Source organism: Panthera uncia, chromosome D4 (assembly GCF_023721935.1).
Source record: "Panthera uncia isolate 11264 chromosome D4, Puncia_PCG_1.0, whole genome shotgun sequence".
NCBI lineage: Eukaryota > Metazoa > Chordata > Mammalia > Carnivora > Felidae > Panthera > Panthera uncia.
In genome coordinates this window covers 87,206,175-87,229,540 of record NC_064807.1, presented here as the reverse complement: position 1 = coordinate 87,229,540, position 23,366 = coordinate 87,206,175, and the positions used below count along the sequence as shown (strand labels likewise).

General features: G+C 50.1%; 1 protein-coding gene across 1 annotated transcript in view; it reads left to right on the top strand.

Moving 5' to 3' along the window:
* The window catches only part of MED27 (mediator complex subunit 27), a 202,107-nt gene that overhangs the window by 150,023 nt on the left and 28,718 nt on the right, over window positions 1–23,366 (top strand). The window contains exon 5 of the mRNA XM_049638414.1: window positions 19,895–20,002. Within this exon, the coding sequence (XP_049494371.1) occupies window positions 19,895–20,002 (108 nt within the window). The remainder of the gene's footprint in view (window positions 1–19,894; window positions 20,003–23,366) is intronic.

Here is a 23,366-nt window from a genome sequence, read left to right as displayed (position 1 = left end):
CCTTAGCGCTAGACGTGGGGAACTTCACAAAGAGGTAGGGTTCCCTTGGGGCTTCATAATCACCGCAGGACAAAGAGGCGATGTAAATTATTATTGTTGGTCTTGTTATTAGAAGGACAACAATACTGATCAATAGGTTCTTTGAATCCTTTGCACCTCGTCTCAGAGTTTGTGTTTGACCAGATGGAGCCATTTCTCTCAGCTCCTGCTGCAATCAATAACATGAAGCAGAAATGATGTTACTCTTCCCGAATCATAATCTTTGTTTTGAAGAGTTATTAACACAGGAGCCCAGGCAACTATTTCCTTTAGACAATCGGGTTGTCCTGTTTCAGATTTATACACAGCAATTGAATCTCATTAGCCCAGATATACACTGCATGGACCAAGCATGTAAATAATTGAAACCTTCCAGAGCTACATTAAATCTTCAGCTGACGTTAACAGCAGTTTATCTTGGCCTTTTACTTTATTTCCTAATCCCAGTCCACACAGTTGATCTTTCCTCCAGTTCATCTTTTCCTTTTCTCTGTACGTCAAGGTAAACCAGTTGCTGGATGCTAATGAAAGGGACACGATCCGTTTCCGTTGGCATTTGGCTCGACAGGGGAGTACGAGTCTACGCTAATACGGCCCATGGTATTATTAATTATACAGATTACATGATGCTTAATTTGAGTGAAAATTGGTTGAGCAGATTTTGCCGTACGTAGTTAACAGAGCCGTGGTCGTCCCCGTCACCATCGTCATCGTCGACCCAGCTCGTGAGCAAACTGCGGTGAGGATACAGGCTCTGGACAAGCTCGCTGGGGTCTGTGTCCTTGCTGGGCCACTGCCAGCTATGTGACGTGGAGTTGTCACCTGGACACTCTCCTGTCATTGCCCCTGTAAACCGGAGCTGCCCAGAGAGCCCGCCCGCGGGGCTGTTGTGACGCTGTCCCGGCAGCACGCTTGGGGCGCGGGTGGGGACGGCTGCAGTCGTGTCTGCTGCACGTTTGGTGAAGGTCACGGGGTCTTATAACCCCGTGTGACATGTTAAGTGTGACGTAACTACCATGAGGACTGTCGGTCACCAACACTGTGAATAAGAAAATTCCTTTGTTTCTGTTCAAAAATCCTGTGTAACAATGTGGGGGCCTTTTGGAAACAGGAAATGAAAACACTTACCTTCTCCCTTTCCCCTCGTTCTTGCCTTCTACTTTTAGTGAAAATGCCACGGTGATGGTCTTTGTGTCTGCTTTTAAGGTGACTGCTTGCCGACCGTGCTTATTTTGTGGGGCGTCCGGGTCCCTGCAGCTCCTGCAGTCACAGAGCGCGGAGGTCTTGTGCAGCAGAACCACAGAGTGGGGGCTCGGTGGGTTTCACCTTTCATGAGAGCAGCTGCTGTTCCCTTAGGATCTCCCCCCCCCCCCACCGTGCCCTGCTTTTGGGCTCTCAGTCTTTGCAGATTCCTCTTCCTCTTCCCAAAACGTCCGTGTGTCCCGGGGCTCAGTTCTTGGATCGAGTCCCTCCTCTGTCTCCTCGCACTGCCTGGATGCCGCCCTCCATCCGTGGCTGTAAATGCGTCCTCTTAGCGGATGACGCCCACGTTTACACCCTTAGTCCCGGTCTCTCCCTGGGCTTCAGCCTCGGATCCCCGCACCTGCCTGTTGCCATCTCCCCTTGATCTCCACACTTGCTCTTGAGCAGTGGCCTCTGTGTCACTCGGTGACCTCCCCATTCTTCTTGCTGCCCAACCCAGAAGTCTTAGAGTTGCCCCCTGCCTCTTCTTTCTCACCTGGGTTATTGCAACACCCGACTGGCCTGTCTGCCTCTCCCCTGGCACCTCTGTAATCTCTGCACACCGCAGCCGGAGGGCTACTTTAGAAGTGTCTCTCTTCTGCCCGGAAGACTGCTAGCTTCCCACTGTACTTAGACACCTCTTCGCCAGGATCTCTGAGGCCCACTATAAACCACCCCCTTCTCCCATGTTACCTGAGACCCCATCTCCTACCACTTGCCCCCGGCACATTCCACTCCCGACACACTGGCCTTCTCACGGCTCCTAGAGTACATCAGGCCTGCCCCTGCCCCAGGGCCTTTGCACTGACTGTGCCCTCTGCCCCTGGCTCTCTCCTTCACTTCCTGAAGGTTCCTAGGTCCTCCTTGGTCACACTGTTTTAAAACAGTACCCACTTCTGGCCACTCTGTCCCTGCCACTGCTTTATTTTTCTTCATAGCATCTTCACATGTGGCATGGTTGGTATTTGTTTTATTAGCCTATTGTTGATCTCCACCCACTGGAATACAAGCTGTGTGAAGGCAGAGACCTTGTTTTGGCCACCGCTAGATCCTCAGGGCCTAGAACAGTGCCTGGCACATGCCGAATGTCCGGCAAGCATTTATGAAACGCATGAATGTGCTGTTTTGGACCCACGGCGACCTTCTGAGATGGGTACTGTAACGGAAGGCAAAATAAATTGCCAGAGGCACGTAGCAAACAAATGGCAAAGCTGAGGTTTAACCTCTGTCACTTCGACTCCAAAGAGCTTGTTCTTTCTGATAACCTGCATGGCCTCTCATTTCTGGATGCTTCTGAACCACTGCCAACTCTCTAGAATGTTCCTGTGCTTTTGAAGCCATACCGTCTTGATTTTGTTCACCGTTGTCATCCAATACTTGAGTGCCTGGTTTCCACAGAGCTCGTGCCGGTCACAGAGGTAAAAGGAGGGTCAGTGCCTGGTCCCAGTCCTTCCACCCTTACCTTTGAGCAAATCCCCCACGACACCGTGAGTTCTTCCAGAAAAACAGAGCGTTACCAAATTCTTTCTTGTTCTTACTCGTATTTGCCAGACTTAGAGCTGTGCCTAGCACAGAAGGGGTACCTGTTAATAGCTGTTGAAAGAATGATTGAAAACGAGCTGGGAGACTTCGAGTTTTTTTGTTCTGTTTTGTTTTGTTTTTAATTCACCAAAGACGGACTTGAGCACTGCCCGTGTTAGGCACCTCACCAATATTCAGAGAATCACTGGGGCCGCTGGGGCCTGTTGGAAATGTCAGTTTCAACCCAGAGCTAATGGGGTGAAGCGGGGTTGGGCATCTGATCTAGAAGGAGTTCGGTGGGACTCACACCTTGAGAGACCCACTCCCTGCTACCTGGTGAAAACACAGACTACAGGAGAGACAACACAACTGGACCATCGAGGAAGGGGTGAGATTTGGGTGAGCCGACCGAAAAGCTTTCCACGCAGGGAGAACTAAATATCAGACGTGAGACTTGTCTTGTGACGCTTGAACCGTCTGCCCCTGCCACCGCCGTGAACATAATTCTAATCACTGCGCCATTTAACGTGCCTACCGTGTGCTCCTCTGTTTGGCCCTTCAGTCTAGGAATGCTTATTGATTTTTCACACCAACCCCTCAGTGCAGGGGGGCAATACCGCCATTTGACAGATAAGAACACTGAGACCCGGAAGGTTAAATAACGTGTTCAAGGTCACATTAAGTGCTGGAGCTGGGTGGGGTTCGAACCAAGATGCAAGAAACTTCAAAATCCTGATCTTTCTGTCACTCTCCCCTACTGCCCGTGAAAAGGTTCCAGGGATTCAAGGAAACGCAAGAGGTTCCCAGTACATGCAGGTAACTGGCAGAAATAAATTGAAATGAGTCAGGTTTTCTTTAAAGCTTCTTAGAAGAATGATGGTTCTGACAACATTTAATTTGGGTAGGAAATGCTTTCTGAATATACTCCTGACTTTCCTGGTTCTATTTTCTTCTTTCACACAGGCTTTATCAAATGATTGTTTTGTTGATAAATTTAGTGTGCAGTTGGGACTTATATGTAGATTGTACCTTCCCTCAAAGGGAGAGAGGATTTTATAGTTTCCATTCATTCTCATTAAAATCGGAACATTTGCATCTTAACTTTTACATCTTGTTCCAGGAATTTTAAGCAGTCTGATTGTATGAAAGTGGGTCGTATTAATTGCAAATGGGCCAGACATCTGTTCACTAACACGGAATGATTTTTTTTTAGCTCTGTTTTGTTTTTATATATGATCTACCAGAGCGATTAAGTGAGGGCTGTCGGTGATGCTGTTTGAAGACTAGGATTTTCAGAGACTTACCGTGTAACCATAAAAATAAATTTCAGAGTGAATCTTTGAAAGTTCTTGAGCTGGGAGTGATTAAATGTGTTAGAGCTGATGGATTTTTACCCACAGTCTATCGGGGAGCCGTTTTCCCTCCTTGGAGGCTCTGTTGGTCTGCTGCTCGAGAGCCCAGCTCCAGTGGGGTCCAGGCTCTGGGGGAAGTGGGGGAGGGGCAGCACCGATGTCTTGTGTCTGCTCCCAGGGAGGGAAGGAGGAAAGGTGTGTGTCTCAGTGGAGGAACAGGATCCAGGCTTGCTGGTGGCTGGTTGAATAGGCGAGTTATTTGTTTCCTGATAGTGCATTTCTTGGAATACTAACTCTTTTTTTTTTTTTTTTTTTTTTTTTTATTTTTGGGACAGAGAGAGACAGAGCATGAACGGGGGAGGGGCAGAGAGAGAGGGAGACACAGAATCGGAAACAGGCTCCAGGCTCCGAGCCATCAGCCCAGAGCCCGACGCGGGGCTCGAACTCACGGACCGCGAGATCGTGACCTGGCTGAAGTCGGACGCTTAACCGACTGCGCCACCCAGGCGCCCCAATTGGAATACTAACTCTTAAGGAAATTGACATGTGCCGTAAGTTTAGGAAGTACTAACTGGTTCAACAAAGGTAGACAGAAGGTTGCTTTTGTTAACTTTCAAAATAAAAGTTGTCTTACCGGCACAAATGGGTTTATTCGGGAATAGCGGAGAATTGCAATTGGGGACATGCAAGCTGGGGCAAAACCACCGGCCAGTGCAACAAAGAACGGAGAGGAGCGTTATCTTATGAGAAGGAGGAGGGGCGCTGGGAGAGGCTGTCCTGAACGGAAGTTCGCTGGAGATTGGCAGGAGTTCAGGGTGACGGCGGTTTCTCACTGGCCGAGTGCTGGGGTGGTGGATCTCCCGTGGGAGATGTCTCTCGTGGGAGACGTCTCTCGCGGGAGATGCAGGGTCCGTCCTTCCCTGTTGGGCCTGTGATCACGATGCTCTCCCGGTAAGGATGCCTCTGCTGGGGTCTCTGATTGACGATTCTTCCTGTGACTAATGTTGAGTAGTACGGCTCTCCCTTCTGGCCACCTGAGTCTGCTTTCACGGTCTCCCTTGATTCATTTCACACTTTATTGCAGTCCTTTTCAGAACGTTTAATATGCTTGCGCATACCACGAATCTTCCAAGTGGAGGAGAAGGTATGCACCGTTTCCCCGACATGTTTGACCGCGGACCCCTCTCCAGGGAATACACTTTGGGAAATGTTGTCATGGTGAACTTCCCAAGTATTCTTTCTCTTGGAGGAACCGAAGAACCTAGTTGAGGCTGTCTTAGTCACTCAGTGTGATGTCCAGTCTCGCTTCTGCAGGGAGGTTGCCGCAGCCACGTTGCCACTCTGGACCTTTCGGGGCCTGGCTTTTCTCAGAGTTGTGGGTCCCAAGCCAGGGTGCCAGTGGGGAAGCTGGGGGCTCTGTGCGCCCATGCGCGTCTGTACCTGGCAAGGAAAAGAAAGTGATGCGTGGTTCAGCATCAGTGATTAGGGAGGGACAACATTTGTAAAAGATAAAAAGAATTCTGGAGTGAGTGACATTTTTCCTAGTTTCCTGACCCTGCTCTGGCGCCTGCTACCTAGAGGGCTTCAAGTCAATATTTGTCGTATGAATAAATTGTTAGGTGCCCTGAGGCCTCTGCAGAAAAGATCGAATGTTGATGGGCCATCATATTCTGTTTCAGTTTAGGTGCCAAACGTATAGAATCTTCCACACCTTCTGAAATCAAAGGCGAAAGCACAATAACTTCTATTTCTGCAAATAACAGATGTCCTTTTCATACAGAAAGACCCACAGTGTCCTGCCTTGCCACAGAGCAAACGTTCCCGGACATTATTATTCCAGGAGTGGGAGTAGATTTTAACCAATTGATCCAAACCTTTGCTGCATGTCTCTCGGACCCAGTGACAGCCAACGAACGTAGGGGGTGACGTCTGCTACCATGGAACCGAGCAAAGCTAGTTGACTCACAAGGCGGGGTGAGGCTGCAGTTTGAACCTATGGCCTTGACCTCCTTAACTTCAGGCCTCGGAAGCACCAACATCACGATAATGGCGCAGTACCTGTCTTCCTGCCGAAATCCCTCTCCTGGTGCAGAGCTGCAATGTTTTCCCCGCCTGCTGCAGAACAGGGCTTGTTACCCAAAGGAAGGATCACTTGCTCACCCTTAATATGGAGAAATCATTTAGAGCACTTAATTTGTGTTGACTCTTTATTGGTGCACTATTGCAATTAAGTTAGATTAATGAAAGGTAAATTTCAGTCTATACATGAAAAAAAATCTCTTGTAAAGATCCTAATTAGTATGTGTGTTTATTTAGCCTCTCATGGTTTAATTGCATCCCGTCCTGCTATTTACAAACAGGCATCATTAAAGAATAATGAGCATGTGAAGAGCATTAACGCTAGTGCAGATGAGGTAAGGGGAGGTTGGTCTGGGTGGGGGGGGCGGGTATGGATGGGAAGTCTGCTGGTTTGTGTTACTTCGAATGGATGGAGGGTGCAGAATGCCCCCACCCCCGGGGCCAGGCCACACGGGGAGGACAGAGCAGACCTGTGCCAGGAGCCAGCTCGTCCTTTGGCCACAGAGGGTCGGGCTGCTTCTGATTTGTTTTGCGGTGTCCCCTGTACTGGCGAGCACGGACTGGCACGGTCGTCTTGTGACCTCAGCTGGCGGCGCTCAGGCGGAGGCTTTCTTCTCAGCCCTGCCATGCGGGACACCTGCACCTCGGATCGGCAAGGGTTCCCCGGGATGCCAGAAAAGCCTAAAAAGCCCCAACCGTGTGACGTTCCGCATGGAGTAGCCTTTTTCTTTTTCTTTAATGAGCAAACGTAAAGTCAGTTGAGAAGTCGGCTTATACATCCCTGGCACCCCAATATCTCATCCCAGTTTTACGTAATTTGCAGTTGTTCTTGGAGTTACAAAGCAGTCCTCACTTCTTTAGGTGGATGTGGGATCATTTATATTCTTTTCCAACCTGGCTTAAGGCTGAAAAACCTGAGATTCCAAACGGGACAGCAGTACAGCAGAAGGAAAAGAGAACACCCCCCACCCAAGATCCTGAAATAACAGTACATTTCGTCGTTTCTTACAAGACTCTGATTTGGGGCATAAAAGAAACGTTTCTCATTACTAAGAAACCAAGTATAGGTGTAGAGGCAGTAAATCTGAGGAGGAGGAACAGCATAGCACCCTGGTTGCCTAATGCTTGCAGGAATAAGGCTTCAAAATACCAGTGCCTCGGTTTCCCTTTATGTTCTGATTATCCTGGTAAACAGTTTTGTGAATGTGTTCTATATAAATGCAAATTGCTACTACTCAAACTATATTAACACCTTAGATTTCTCTAGGGATTCTTGGGTGAGTCGAAGTCCAGGGCTCAATTTATTTAAAATTGGGTTATAGGAATTCACAGTTTTCACTACATTTTATGTTTTTCTTCAAACAAACTGCAGTTTAATTTTAAGCTACCCTAAATAGAGCCCCTGCCCCAACAGAAAAAAGTTTGTCGGTATTCTAACTACCGTATGTATTTAAGGGCACAGCTAGCTGCCTTATCAAACAGAAGGACCAGCCAGGCTTGTGTGGATGTGTCTTTTGTTGTTGTTGACTTGCAACTGTTCCATTTTCAGCCCTCAGAACTGTGGGGCATATTTTCCCATTCATATTAATTGGATTTTAAAGTGACCTTGTCCCTGTATTGATTTGAATTAAAATTTCCTACATCAAGGTCAAGTTGGCACACATCCTACAGTCGAAATATTAAAAAGCCAAGTACGGTCTAACAGGGTATCGACACAAGAAGTAGAGATGTAACGGGGCCAAGTTTGCCACAGAGGGCACCGTGGGTACCATTCTCAGGCAGGTGACAAGCGGCAGATCTGGCCAGGGACCACCTTCGCCTGGGCTTAATCTGCCTCATCAGAGGGAGAGCCCCTGTGTCAGTTCCCAGTCCTGCCTCCCCGGGGAAGAGCGTCCCTGAGCACTTCAGAGCCCAGATCGTGCCGCTCGGGTGCGTGGGTTATGGCGTTTCGGCTCCTGCGAATTTACACGGGCTTCCTTGAGAACCAGCGGCTCTTACGCTCGTTCGTGAACTTGAGCTGTGAATCCTAATCTCCAGACTGCCCATCAAGCATCTCTCCATTTAGATATTTCAGAAGTACCGTAAGCTTGACAAAAAGGAAGTGGTTTTCCCCTCTTCTTCCTCATTTCGTCTCAATAAAGAGCAAAACTGTCAACCTGGTGCTCCAGCCAGAAACCTAGACTTTTCCTTAGCTTCTAGCTGCCTCTTTCTCACCTCGCGTCCAGTCTCTGGCACCTCGTGTCCGCTCTGTCCTGAATCCGTCGGCTTCTCACCATCTCTACTGGCATCGCCCCCGCTCAGAGTCCCTGCCTTCCTTCTCTCGATGCTTCCGTGAAGCAGCCAGGGGCGTGTTTTGTAAAAGCACACAGCACACTTGTCATTCCTCTGCTGAAAACCCTGCAGTGGCTTCCCATTTCTCCCAGACTAACAGCAGAGGCCTTACCAGAGCCTCAGGGGCTCCTTGTGGCCAACCTGGCCTACCTCTACCCAGCACATGCCACCTTCTCACCCGCCCCACCGCTCCCAGGACTCCCAATCTTCCCCCGCTCCGGCCTTCACCCAGGCTCCTCCCCCAGCCCGGGCTGCTGTGCCCCAGCACTGACGAGCTTGGTTTCTGCCCCAGCACCGGGCGAGCTTGGTTTCTGCCGAACTTGAACCACACCCCCTTGTCTTTGTCGCCCCGTGCGGTGAAATGGTCTTACATTTGTTTGCTGTCTGCCCAGAGCTGCCCCCACGAAGAATGTCCATTCGTGAGACGTTGTGTCATTCACTCCATCTCTAAGCCTTAGAACATGTGGCACATAGTGGGTGTTCGTTGAATAAATATTTGAGCGAACTGAACGATCTGATGTAAATGTCGCTTTTTTCACACGTAGGTGTTACCCAAATCTCTCTTTAAGCTGCCCCCCTTTTCTTCGTTTCCTTCAAAACCTTTTGCAGATCGTGTTCCTTTCTTTATACTAATGTGTTGCCTGTCGCTCTATAACGTGTGTTTCTTTATCTCTGTGTACTCGAGGCCTGGCCTGCACACAATCCCTATTTAACAAAGAACCGTTGGGCGGAAGGAGGGCGGGAGGAAGGGAAGAGCAAGGCATTTGTGGTCCACGGCAGCTCTGGGTCGCGGCATGTGTCTGTCTGTCCTTCTGCCCCGCTCCTTCCTCACCCCTTCACCCCTTCCCTCTCTTCCCACACGGCCTCCTTCTCGTGCTGGTGCCGTGCTTCTTCCCGCTCGTCTCCACGTTCTGCAGTCCGAATTCTAGAAGGAGGCAGTCCCATTGGCCTGGCCGGGCTGGGCAGAGCCTTCCCTTCCAGGGCCCCGTATGGGGTCGCCCGCGGGCCAGTTCTGCCGCTGGGCCCCCCGCCTCCAGTGAAGGAAGCAGGTCGGCTCGTGAGCTGGAACGATGCGTGCAGGGGCCTCCCTGCCGGCGTTCAGTACAGGGTATGCAGGAAACATGCGTGTCGTTGAAGACTCCCCTTCACATCTGGTAGGAGAAGCTTGCCATGGTCAGTGTTCGAGAACACGGTGGTCAACTTCTCCTCTCGGCAGCTAACCTGAACCCCACTGCAGGCACGTGAATCCTTCCGGAACTGGGGCCCCCGGTTTTCATGCCGGCCGTGCGTTAGTCCCCCTCCTCTTTCCCAGAAGAGCTGTTAGGACGTAGTTGAAGATACAGTTTATAAATTAAAGGGAGTTAAGTTTTATTTTTGACGATTTGGGGAATTTTTCATAACGCTGCAAGGGGAGCCCACAGGTAGCTGGAAACCCAGATCGGGATGGACAGTCCACCTGTGTTCACTCTGGTTTTTAACCCCGTGTGTGAATTTGTGTTGTTTTGATGGGATCCCCAAGGGTGCAGGGGTAGGAAGATGGTGAGGAAATTTACAGTTAGTGTGTGAAAGAGGAAGTTGTTTCCTAGGCCATCCCTGTCCTGAAACCTTTTGATGAGGCTTGTCCAATGCATCCGTGCTCTCTGGCACAGTCTCCTCTGTCCAGGGCAGGTCTAAGCCTAGAAGAGAGGCAGGGGTTCAGGAGGATCAGGTACCCGAACATTAACATGGGTGCTCTTAGCAAATGAGTCAGAGTCATTCATCAACAGCGTAAGCCACTAATGCAAAATAGCCTCCTCTTCTCAGGCAGGGTGTTTAGTAATTAACACCCTAACTTACACGTAACTTACACCATGTAGCAAGGGCCGGTGGTGACCTGCCCCCCCTCGGGACCTGATACCACTGGCTGTCCCGTTCTCATAAAGGTTCCGCGTTAGAGGTGACACAGCCAGAGCTCCCCTGGGCTGGTTTTCCCAGGGCCACCCTGCTCTGTACGTGGCAGAGGCAGAATTTGAACTTGGGCCTCTCCCTCCGTGACCAGGGCGCCAGCGGGGTAGCCCAGCCTGACCACTGCTGGAGTACTTGCCGTGTATTAATCCCAGTGCTGGGCACTGCACGTGTCTGGGGTAACTTTTCTCACAACAGCCTTATCCTGGGTGCACAGGTGAGAAAATGGGGGCTTCACAGGCCCGGGAACTTGTCCCAGATCATGCAGCCGGGAAGGGGCAGAGCTAACATCTGAACTCAGGTCTCTTTCTCCCAGAGTCCATACACCGATCGGCCATGCCCTCGTGCCTTGCTGGCCAGTTGATTTTCTGACTTGTTGGGAGACAGGTTCTGGAGTAGGGAAAGCAGAACTCCCGGCTCGGGGCATTGAGGACTCTGTCTCAAGTCTGGGCTGTACCTGGGGGTTACTTTCCAGTTTCGTTTTTCCTTTCTTCTCTTGCATTTCATTGCGTTGCGTTGATCATCGGAGGTATAATTGATCCAACCCTTTGAGCAAGAGGAGTGACCTTCAGCCTGGAAGAACATCCATCTTGTCTCTGACAGTCCCTCACTTTGACCCCTTAGTTTCCAAGTCACATAGCCCATTTTCTTTTTACGGTTCGATTACTGTCCATCTCACCGCAGTGCTGGTGGCCCCCCCTTCCAGGCCACTGCCAGCCGGTCTGTCTTCTACACCTCAGCTTTGCCGGAGTTTCAGCCTTTCAGGGCTGGTCTGTCTCCACTTCCTCGTAGCTGTATCCCGTTTTAGCATTTTCCTAGAAGGAAGCAACAGCCACTTTCCCACTGCTCCTCTTAGTTTCCAGTCCTGCCGCGGCTTCTCGAAGCCGGCTGTCGGGAGAACAGTTGGCCCGGTGTGAGTGTCGGGACCACACATACCTAGCGGCTATGCAGAAGTCAGAGCGCTAAGTTTTGGTTAAAAACCACTAAATTTAGAGGAAACAGGTGCTTTAATAGGGTCTTGTATAGATGGGGTCCAGAGTGTGGGTATAAAGCCACTTGTGAGGGAAACCAGGAGTCGTCTGAAGCAAGGTTTTGAGCCACTTACCAGAGTCCCAGAGAAGACGGCCGGGTGGCTACAGAATTAGATGAAGCGAGGCTCTGTGGTCGCCATTTCTTGTGATTTAGGGAGACCGGTCGTGGGCTAGGCATGGGAGGGGGACAGCAAGAGGCATGCTTCTGGCCCTGCACAGAAAAGCAGTGAACTTGGACTCCGATCTTTCGAGACCTCAGCTTCCTTCTATTAAGAATGACGGTAAGACACCTAGCCGGGCTGCACCCCAGGGTTCTTTGGCACATCTCTGTCCTTGTTCTGGAGTCAAGTGGTAAGGCTGCAGTCCGCGGGGGAAGACCCCCAGGAGACAGGGAGAAGACTGGGTGGCACTGGACATTTGTTCCAGGCCACGTCTAAGAACATCTTTTGGAGGAATGTTCCGTGAAATACCATTTGGGGATTGCTCGTCTATACAACCAGCCCCACTTGTCAAAACGTGTGCTAAATCGGACAGATGCCAGACCAAGCACTTTCTGATTGTGCCAGACAGCTTAGTGATGGAGCACCCCCCCCCTCCCCGAAATTCTTCCTACGCTGTGAGCCCCACGTGCTGTGGCACTTATGTACCCTGAAATTATTTCAGGCACACGCTGGTTTTATCACCTCCTTCAAGGCAGGAGCCATATTCGACACTCCTTAACCTTCTTTAAAAATGGGGGGAGTTGAGGGGCGCCTGGGTGGCTTGGCTTGGTCGGTTGAGAGTCCAGCTTCGCCTCAGGTCATGGTCTCATGGCTCATGGATTCAAGCCCCGCGTGGGGCTCCATGCTGACAGCTCGGAGCCTGGAGCCTGCTTCGGATTCTGTCGCCTCTCTCTCCGCCCCTCCCCTGCTCATGCTCTGTCTCTCTCTCTCCCTCAAAAATAAATAAAGATTTTTTAAAAATTAAAAAATAAAATGGGGGAGTTGAAGAAGGCCACGCGCGTGGCTCAGTCAGTTAAGCATCCGACTCTTGGTCTCAGGGTCGTGAGTTCAAGGCCTGCGTTGGGCTCGGCAATGGGCATGAAGCCTACTTACAAAAAAAAAATGGGGGAGTTGAGAAAACTGATTTTTTTAAATCCTTTCCAGTGCTAAGGTTACACGATTGACTCTGTGTCCTCGCCCAGGACGTGTAGGTATTCGGTAAATGTTTACCGAAACCATTCACTTTTTATCCTTTTCTTTCTTTGGAATTAATACCAAGAGGAAGGTTCTTAATAACACCATACCGAAAGATAATTCCTTCTGAGCCTGTGTAGAGATGCCTCTGTGGCTCTCCCTCCCTCCCCATCCCCACCCTTCTAACCACACTTTGATGGACATCACTTAAAGCACAGCAGCCGTCAGTTAAAGTACAAATTAACATATTAAGGGGTCTGCTTAACATATTTGACTTTTCCCGTGGTTATACTTGGAAAATGACATTTGACGATGACTGTATGGTTGGCTTCTCTCCTTCCCTCCGACCCCCCTGCTCAGCCATGTGGCCTTTGTCTGAATGACAGAGATCATGCTACCCCCTTCACCTCCCACACGCATGCTTTATGCTTGCTCAGGGATGCCGGATCCGGTCCCGGGCTCCCCGTGCAAATGAGCTTTTTGGTCCACTCACCTCCCCTGTATCCTAAACACAGGTGCTGTTCAGTTTCAAAGTGCCTTTCCCTCTGCACACGCCCCAGGGGAATAAGCTTTTAGGCGATCAGTTTCTCTCAACTTCTAAGCTCCCGTGGTCTGCCAGTATAGACAACATCTCAGCTACCAGATTTGGTAAGTTTGTGGTAGGCAACAGTCGGCGGCAGAACGCAACTAAGTGTTTTTGCTGTTATCCTCAACTTTCCTCCGCTTCCCCTTATCTTGCGACTCGCCTTGCCATCGTGAACTAGAAATTCTCTTGCTGGGCTACGCGCCTTGGTAGGCAACCGCGGTGAGACCCCATAGGGAAGACCACCGACGCGGCCCCAGCTGCCCAGAGCACAGCTAGCCTGACGAGGGACGAGGCCGTGGCAGCATGTCTAAAGGCGCCTCCTTGGAAGGGCAGCGAGCGGCTGGGAGGCCCACTGGCTTCCTCAGACTCCTCACAGCTTGCCATTTGAACCCTCATGGGGACGGACACGGGAGTAGTGAGTGAGCTCTCCGGAAATGTGCTGCTCGGCGTAGAAGAAGTGTTACCTTGGTAACGGCAAACCCGCTTCATTACCAGATGGCATTAGCTTTATTTGCGGTATCCCCGGCAGTTGCCAGCAACCAGCCCGTAGCCCCGGTCGCCGGGCGTGTCGCCTGTGACCGTGGCCAGCGTTGGCTACGCTGTAGAACCCTGTCCGTGGGCTGCTACGCGACGCCTTGCTGTATCAGTCTGCCGGAACTGCAAGGTCATTACAGCCTGGTGCATCCAGTTACCTTCTACGCTAGAGCAGTCTAGACAGGCGAGGAGGTGAATCCTTGCAGACTGACGTGAGGGCCGGGAAGCCCGTTAGAGAACGTTCGTTAAGCACCATCTCGGTGGAGCTGCAGAGGCTCCCGCAGCCCTGTCCACCACACCGCACTCAGGAGAAACAACGCCGAGCGCCGTCTCGTGCTGTCTTGTGCCACAGCGGTAGCCACGTGTTTCACGTGGACCGACTCGTTTGATTTCCTCTCGGGCCCTCCGACTTCCGCAGCTGAGCAAACAGGCAGGAGAGATTGTTTGCCTTCCCCTCGATCACACCGCCCGGTGGCAGACGTGGGAAGGAAGCCCAGTGCACTTGACCTGCACACTAAATGGCCTCTTTTGGGTGTCAGCAGGGTCTGTCTAGATCAGCCCACGTGACAGCTTCATTCACATCTTCCGCTAAACTGCCCTGACCCTGGCCCTGACTCGGCAGCCGCTCATCGGAAGGCACATTGTTGTTCGGACCTCAGGGCCCAGCCCGACCGTCACCCCTTCTCTGCAGCTTCCCTTTAGCCCCAGGTGTGATGGCAGAAGAAGGTAGATTAACGCCAGTGCCAAGTTCGCTGAACTGGAGGCGGCACCCGTCGTGGATCCGGCTTTGACGTTAACCGGCTTCAAGCGATCTTGCCTCTGCCAAGTCCAGGCGAGGGCTTGGGCCGAGTAGCGACAGCTGCCCCTGGGAGGCACCCTGTGCCGGGCCTGTTGTGCAGCTTTCTCAGCGCACCGACTCCTCACTGCCACCCCGAGGTGGGGCTGTCGTCGTCTCCCCTGGGTTGGAGGAAACTGACCTTCAGAGAAGGTAGATGACCAGGCTTTCCAGCAGCAGAGCTGAGACCCGAGTGCACCCGATTCCAGGGCCTCACTCTCAGGCTTCAAAGTCGCATACGTAGTTTCGTTATGACCACGTTAAAAATTCAGAAAGCCATAAATCTCTGCATATTCAACCTAGATGAACACCAGGGTCCTTTCTGGCTTTCTAAAAAATAAGCACGGGTAGACTTCATAGAGCTTTACCGGTTTGAGAGATAATAAAGTTGTCCACAAACCGCTACAGCCCAGTATAGGCACAAGCTGTGGGGGTGTTCGCTGTCTAAACGATTACAGGCTAAGGGAGACGTGGACAGGAAAATACTGAGCTAATTCATATTCATAAAATGGAAAAGAAAAATTTTAACCGGTCAAAATTATTTGCCTCTCTTGCCCTGATCGTGGTCGTGAAATGCCATTTCCCACGGAAAAGTAGGACTCTTGGAGGAAACGGCTGACTTATGAGCTCGGGCAGGAATTGTAACAAGACAAGCCTGGAATGCCCTGTACCAGAAAGCAAGGCACAGAGACTAGAGTGTGCCGGAAGGACTCAACCAGGGAGATGCCCCCTGGCCACAGACAGGACAGTGTGAGCATCAGTAAGACTGTGAGGCTAATAATCGCATCAGATACAGATACATCAAATATGTTTCAGTCCACGAGTTTATAATGATGTTGGGTGGAAAACTGAGCCGCCTACACGGGAAGGAAACTAGTGAATTGATGCGTTGTTTCAAAAACTGGTAAATAAAGGGAAAGAACGGAGCATTTATCCTGCCTCTCCTCCTGCGTAATAAACTCAACCACTGAGTAGCCGAATCGTAGATGAGGGGAGGTTTCTCTTTATAAAAGTGTTCCAGCTGATAAATGAAGACGGAATGGTCACCCTGGTGTGTGGCCAGCACAGACCCCTGGTGAATTAATGGGTCAGCAGCTGCCAGCATCACCTACCGAGACACCCAAGCTTGCTTGCCTCCTGTTGGTAGACGGTGACACCGCCTGTGAACTCGTGGAGCCAAAAGAAATCACGCTGAATCTCCTCTCCTGCCAGTTTACAGGAAGTACAGAGTGAGGAGGAACGTGTAAAATACACCATGGGGGCACCATGAGCAAAATCCAGACTGTGGAGAACTCTATAGAAAAAAAACTGACCCAGTTTCTTCAACAAATAAAAGGGGACGGGGTGGGGGGGGGGCAGGGTGGCGATGGGGAACCTTTAGGCGAGCCTTATGAGACGTGTCAGCCCGTCACATGGTGTGGACCGTATTCAGATCCTGGTACAAGCAAACGTTCTTAAGAGTGGCATCTACGAGACCGTTGAAAATTTGAGCCCTGACCACTTCAGTTTTGATAATATTGGAGAATTCTTGTTGATTGGGATGGGGGATGGCATCATAATCTTGTGCGTTTTGCTTTGTTTGGTTTTGTGCGCCCTTATGCTTTAGAGCCACAGAAGGAAAATGTTTACAGATGAAACAATGTTACCGCTGTTACCTGTTTCAAAATAACGCAGGAAAAGGGCAAAGTAGGTGGGGGTAGCGGTGAAACGGGGTTTTCCAGGAGCTGTAACTGTCGAACTGTGGGTCTGTGGAGGTTCTTTAGTTTATTTCACTTACCTTTGTGTATGTGTTTAAATCTTCCATAATAAATGGGTTAAAGAAATTAAGGGGCGCCTGGGGGGCTCAGTCCTTTGAGCGTCTGACTTCGGTTCAGATCACGATCGCGCGGTTCGTGAGTTGGAGCCCCACCTCGGGCTCGCTGCTGTCGGGGGCTGCTCTGGATCCCCCGTCTCTCCCCGCTCTGCTCCTCCCCCTCCCCCACTCGCGCTCTCTCTCCCTCTCTCCGGAGCAAATAAACATAAAAAAAAAATAATAATAACTAAGTTGCTCCCTCCAGAAGGGGGTGGTTTTGCTTTTGTTTTGATTTAATGGCACCTGTTACTGGCAAGACAGGAGTGAAATAGTTGCATTCGTACCTTTCTGGCTGGCATAACCCTTGTGGTTCATGGTTGGCTGGCAGATTGTATCAGAAGCCTTAAAATAGTTGTCCTGTTGGCCCCAGTAATTACAGTTCTGCAGGTCTTCGGGAAATAATCCCAGACGCAACGAAGATAGTGAACAAAAATGCACATTGTAGCGGCACCTGGGTGGCTCAGTTGGTTAAGTGTCCGACTTCGGCTCAGGTCATGTTCTCGCAGTTCGTGGGTTCAAGCCCCGCATCGAGCTGTCAACACAGATCCCGCTTCAGATCCTCTGTCCCCTTCTGTCTCTGCCTGTCCCCCACTCATGCTCTCTCAATCTCTCTCTCTTTCTCTCGAAAATAAACATCACAAAAACAAAAGTGCACATGGTAGGCATGTTTATATTAGGGAAAACTTAGAAGCAACTCACGTCTGGCAGTAGGAGAATGGTTAAAGAAATTATAAATAGACCCACTAAGTGGAATGCTATGCAGCCACCATTTTTGGAGACTGCACGGCGATGTGTAACGGGTGCTGATGTCAGAATTTTATATAAAAATGTGATTTGAAATTATGTATGTGGTTTCAATTACAACCATGTCAAAAATTCAGAAACAGTAGCTCTTTCTTTCCTCCGGTTTTATTCCAAAGTAATCGATTTACACCACTGTGTAAGTTTGATGCGAAACGATTACCACAGGAGGCTCGGCTAACATCCATCTTCTGGAATAGAAGTACCAGAAAGAAGAGGAAAAAGGGAGAGACTTCTCCCCGTAAAGAGAACTTGTAGGATTTGCTCTGGAAACTGCTTTCCTGCACGTCCTGCCGCAGTGCTAGCTGAGGTCATCGTGGGTGATGTTACCTGTAGTGTAACTGGACCGTTGTGCCCTTTGCTCGCCTACTGCCCCGCCCTCCGTCTCTGGCAGCCACAGGTCTGGCCTCTCTTTCTGTGGAGTCCATAGATCTTGGGTAGTAAAAAGGGTGAAAGGAAATACCCCCCCGAATGTTAACAGTTTAGAAGGGCAGACTGTGAGTGATTATTTTCTGCCTTTTTACTCCAATTTTCGATTTTCTATAGCAAGCTTATTTATTCGTTAACTTTTTAGTATTTGTTAGGTTTAAAGTATCAAAAGTCACTCTTCAAAACAACAAAAAAAGGTTTCCATTTAAATATCTAGTGTTTTTAGTGTGTGTTCTCTTTGAATTCCATCTTAAGAAGCCTGAGAAATGACAGAGGCAGTTTATTGGTTAAAGTCAGCTAGACTGGTTTTTTTAAGGAAACAATTGCTTAGTTATCTCTGCTTATTAGCAAAGGGTGGTTGAAAACGGTGGCCCTGTTGGGAAAGGTGTGTTGGATTTCCACTGCAGGCCAGTGAGCGGCTGTTCATTCCAGTGTTTATGATTACAAAACCATTAATTTGATTCTTTTCTTTCCTCCCCCCCCCCCCCCCCCCCGACTAGAGTGCATGTAAACTAGAGAGAGTCATTGCTCCTACCTTGGTGGTTTATTGACATCCTTAAATAGTGATTTCCAGGGATACAGGAAGTGGCCCATGAAATGCTACGTGGTATACAACATTTGAAAGTACTATACAGAAACGAGACATTCTTATGAACACTCTCTCAAATGTGAATAAGGCTATCCTATCTTTTTCTTACACTGTTTATAATCCTGGGCCATTTTAAACATACAAAAATAGAGAGCTCCTCTCAGCACTTAGAAGATACTGAAGGAACCGGATACTAGGAATGTTCGCTGCCCCTCCAGGACTAGTCGAGGAAAGAGGAGGGTTTTTGCTGTGGACAGTCAGTTAGAAGCTGTGGAGAACAGGGAAATAAGGAGAGGACGGCTGAGGGCGGCATCCACAGAAACAGAGTGCATGTTAGCTCGTGGAGTTAGGATTGGGGCAGGCGGGGGGCGGGGGGCGCCTGGGGGGCTCAGTCAGTTAAGCATCCGACTTTGGCTCAGGTCACGATCTCGCGGTCTGTGAGCTCGAGCCCCGCATCGGGCCGCGTGCTGACAGCTCAGAGCCCGGAGCCTGCTTCAGATTCTGTGTCTCCCTCTCTCTGCCCCTCTCCCACTTGTACTCTGTCTCTCTCTGTCTCTCAAATAAATGTAAAAAAAAAATTTTTTTTTTTAATTAGGAAAAAAAAAAAGGATTGGGACACGGGGGTCTTTTGGGGTCCATCCTGTGATATTGGAGCCTCATCAAACAACCCAGACCGTGGGCCTAGGATGGGTCGTGTTGCAAGTACGCCTCTAGGGTCTCATCTAGGAAATGAACACAAGAGGCTTAGCAGAGCATTGGCAGAGTTACGTGAGCCCCTGAAAGCAAGGAAGGTGCCGCTTCTAGTCTTAGTGCCCAGCCCGTCCCAGCAAGCACGGCGGGTTACTTCTTCCCTGGCGTTACAGGAAACTGCATGTTTTTTTAGGTGTGTGGGTTTTCTTTTTTATCCACAGTACGTGCTTCCTTTCTAACAGAGTGAAAGCACTTAATGGATTTCCAGGATCGTGTCCCTTTTTGGAGACAAAATTCAGCTACTTTCCATTTACCTCCAGAACTTACTTGGTATTGTGTCTCCGGCTACTACCAGCTATTATAAATAGATCGCTGAGCCAGGCGGGCATCTGGCACCTGCCTTTCATCTCTCTGTTGTCGTCCCTACATAATCCTTGTGCGTACGTGGGGCCACGAAATAACAGGCAAACAAATGTGTTTACCAGATCCTGGGATGCCAGAATCATAGACAGCCTTTGAACAGGATCACCTTAAGATAGAACCAAATAGAAGGACATTTTATTTTATCCGTCAAGTAGTAAACATACGGAACTTATCTTGAGATTTAGAAGCCAAAAATGTGAATAAATTCGGCATAGGTGGGTACATGGGGCCCCGTCCATCCTGAAGCAACTGCGGGAGGGCCTTGTTCTCAGGGCTAGTTCGTGAACGTTTGAGGATGTCTTCCCTCAGAAGGCCCTCCGGCACGTCTCTGTGGAACAAGAGGGAGGGGGGACCCTTTCGTGTTCACATCGTCTTGCCCCGCTTCCTGCATTTGCGTGTTCAAGTGTAAGCTCTCATGCCCACCTGCACGTGTTTTGACAGGTGACCTTGGGAAAGGTGTTGAAAGTGATTGTCGTCATGCGAAGCCTGTTCATTGATCGAACAATAGTTAAGGGATATAATGAAAATGTCTACACGGAAGATGGCAAGGTAAGCGTTCTGGAGTCTTCTGTTCGGTTTCCCTTCATTTCCCGTATCCCAGAGCAGATGTAGTCCGGTCCCAGATGAATGACATTAGACGCCAGCAGTCATAGCCGAAATGATCAGCCAGCATAGTTTATCAGTGGGAAGATGAACGTTGCACAGAAAAACATCTCTCTCTCTCTCCCCCTGCATTTTTCATCATGCTTCTGCTTGTTCCTTTAAGCCTGATGCCCTTAGTTGAATTTCTAATTTATCACCTTAGACCCCAGTTGCCTCATTAAATGTGTCTTCTGAGGAAATGGATTTCTTTGTCTTTTTTTTTTTCCTCTTTTTTTTTTTTTTTTTTTTTTTCTTCCCCTTTTTGCCTAGTAGTGCAAGCACATCAATAGCCCAGGGTTGGGCATTTTCGGCATCTTGCTTTTCCTAGAACCATGAGGAAACTTCGAGTTAGTTTGACACACAGCCTGCTTCTGATCTTTTTCCACGAAACTAACGAGGGGCCCTGAGGAAGTCGCGTATCCACGGCAGTATGTAGGGAACACAGTAATTGAAAAAAGAGAAGTTATTTCCATGGGTGATTTGTTTCATAGACAGTTCACCCGTGTGAACCCCTAATTTCTCTCGACTGCACACTGTCCATATGGCTGTATAGCAAGCATCAGAGGATGCTAATGGGAGCTGACAGCCTTCGTTTCTGTGTGCTTCCGGAACGTAATGAGCAGTGCTCCGCCTGAGATGCCCACCCGGACACACCCTGCCCACTTCTTTGCACTAAGCCTCTGTCTGCCCCTCTCTCCTGAGCTCTCCCTTTGCTTCACGAATCCCCATAAAAATTCTAAAGTTTGTTACGGTGCTAGCCCCGCCCCGTCCGACAGCCACATTATAATGAGGATAGAATGTTCTTCAAAAAGTGGCAAAGGTAGCTTAGCACATACCGGTGTGTTACACAAGAGCTGTGGCCCGTAAAGTGATGAGATGCGTGTTTTGAACAAGTAACCCCACATTTCCACTTCCCACTCAAGTGTTGTCGACGAGGGAAGCTGCTCTCACTTCAGGGACTCTGCCAAGTTCTCGGATGTCTCCCCATTGAAAACAAAGCATTCCTCGAGGGGAGGTTTCTTGTTTCTCTTTCGGAAACACCAGAGTGACTCTTTAGAGCAGGTATGGAGAATAATGTGCGTCATCGGGGCGGGCGTGTGTATGATTTGTGATCCTGTGTACGATTCGTGGACTCTGGCGGCCGTTCTGACGAGCAGCTCCAAACTGGTTAGCCTCCGCAGAAGCAGCCCCGGGGCAGCACGTACCCTGGCCAGGAGCCCCCGCATCACTGCTCCTGGCCATTGAGAGTTGTGGTTCTCGTTGCCTTTGTCCGAGGTTCACGACTCCGTAGTCACGGCTGGTGTGAAACGCAGCCCTTGCCGTCCAGGGTCTCACAGGTGCACTGGGGACAGAAGGCTAGAAACTTAGAAAGCTAAGCAGCGGTAGTGACCATGTGATAAGAGATCCAGACTCAAGAGAGGAAGGAAACATTCTCTGATGTTAGATTCTGAGGAGTGAGGTTTTACCTGCTTTGCCTGATCCCTTTCACGTGGCATTTAACTGCCCCGTTCCGGAAGTGTCCTAAATAAGACCCGGAACGCACTTGGCACTTTGCCACCTAGTCCGTACTCGGTAGGTAACTAACGTCATTCTTACTCTGCACCTAAACAAGGGACTTAGAAAACAGTCGCGAATGTACGTCTCTAGGATTTCTCTCTGGTCGCTCCTCTTCAGGGGCTTCCGACCGTCCCCCCACGCCGTGGTTTTGTGTGTCAGCCCACGAGGATCGCTCGCGACCTGTGTCTAGGTGGGACCTCTCCTCCCCGGGTGCACCTCACATTCAGCCTGTCACGCTTCCTCCCGAAACTTGGTTTCCCACTGCTGTTAATCGTACCCCACCTAACCACTCAAACCGTCCCCTCCCTCAAATCTAGTGGATTCTGGCGATTCTCCCGCTTAAATCTCTCCCAGGTTGGGCCCCGCCTGTCCTTCCGGGTTCTCATTTCTCAACGGAGAGAGTGCACTGGCCTCCTCGTGCCTTGTCTCCAGTCTTATTTCCCTCCCACGGCCTGTCCTTCACTTGGCTTCCAGAGTGGTCTTCCCAGGATACACAGCCAAGCACATGACTCCTTTGCACCACCCCGCATTGCCCAAAACGGACAGGAAAGTAGACTATTAATAGGTGTTGGACACGAAGCAGGCCACAGTCAAAATGTCTGAGAAACACAGGGTTAGGGAAGGGTCAGTAGGTGTTTTGACCGTAGAAATTCTTAGAAGCTTTAGTTTGCTGAGTGTCTTACGAATCTCCCTAGAGGAGGACATAGTGTGTGATGTTTTCCCAACTTATTTGAACCCCAAATTCATCGTTTCTCCCTTTAATCTCAGAGTACATTGTGACAGTGGCGTTGAGCAGCAATGCTTCTGAAAACCCTGGCTTCTAGAATAAAATCCAAGCTCCTTAGCAATGCATAGAAATGTCGAGTGATGCGGCCCCTGCCTTCGTGACCTCGCCTGCCGTCCGTCTCCATATGCAAGCTTCATCTTTCAGCCTTTTGTGCCGCTTGGGGCTCCCACGACTCTGTCGCCCGTCTGCACGCTCTGTGCCCTTGGCCTGGGATGCTTTCTCCCCCTTGTCCACCTGACAGACTCACTCTGCCCTTCACACTGACCTCCTGCCATCCTCTTTCTCTTCCTGTCCCCATTTTCCCAGGAGCCTCTTGTGCGAGCATGGGCTCTGGAGACACAGGCCCAGGTGTGCGTCCGAACACAGCACAGGCTAGCTTCCTCGTGAACACGCCCGTAGCGTTTAGAACGGTCTTTGTCCAGGATTAGAACTAGCACCTCCTGGTTATTTGTTTACGTTTCTATCTTGCAATTGATAGAAACACCAAGAGGATTCCATATGTTGACCTTGTAGGACACGTGTCCTGCTGAGCAAACTTAGCCCACGGGGGTAATAGAGTCCTAGGTTCTGTCTAAGTCAGACTCGTTCAGCAGATGAGGAGACTGAGCCCCGGAATGGTACAGCGACTTGCCCGCGGTCACACCACGCCAGGCCTCAGACCCCGTCTGCCAGGAGCACCTCAAGGGGCCCGACTGTGTCCTGTGACTCTGTCCCGGGGCTGTGCCTCGGTGCCCGGAGAGCCGGAGAAGCCCGGTAACATACGGGAAGGGATAGCCGGAGAAGCCCACGCGGGATGTGAAAATGCTTCAGCGGGGATGGAAAAGTGGCGAACCAAACATCACAACAGGACCCAAAGAAGCAGCAGGGAGTGAAGTCATAAGTAAATTAGAAAATGAAGGAGGTACACACACGTGTGCACATGGCACG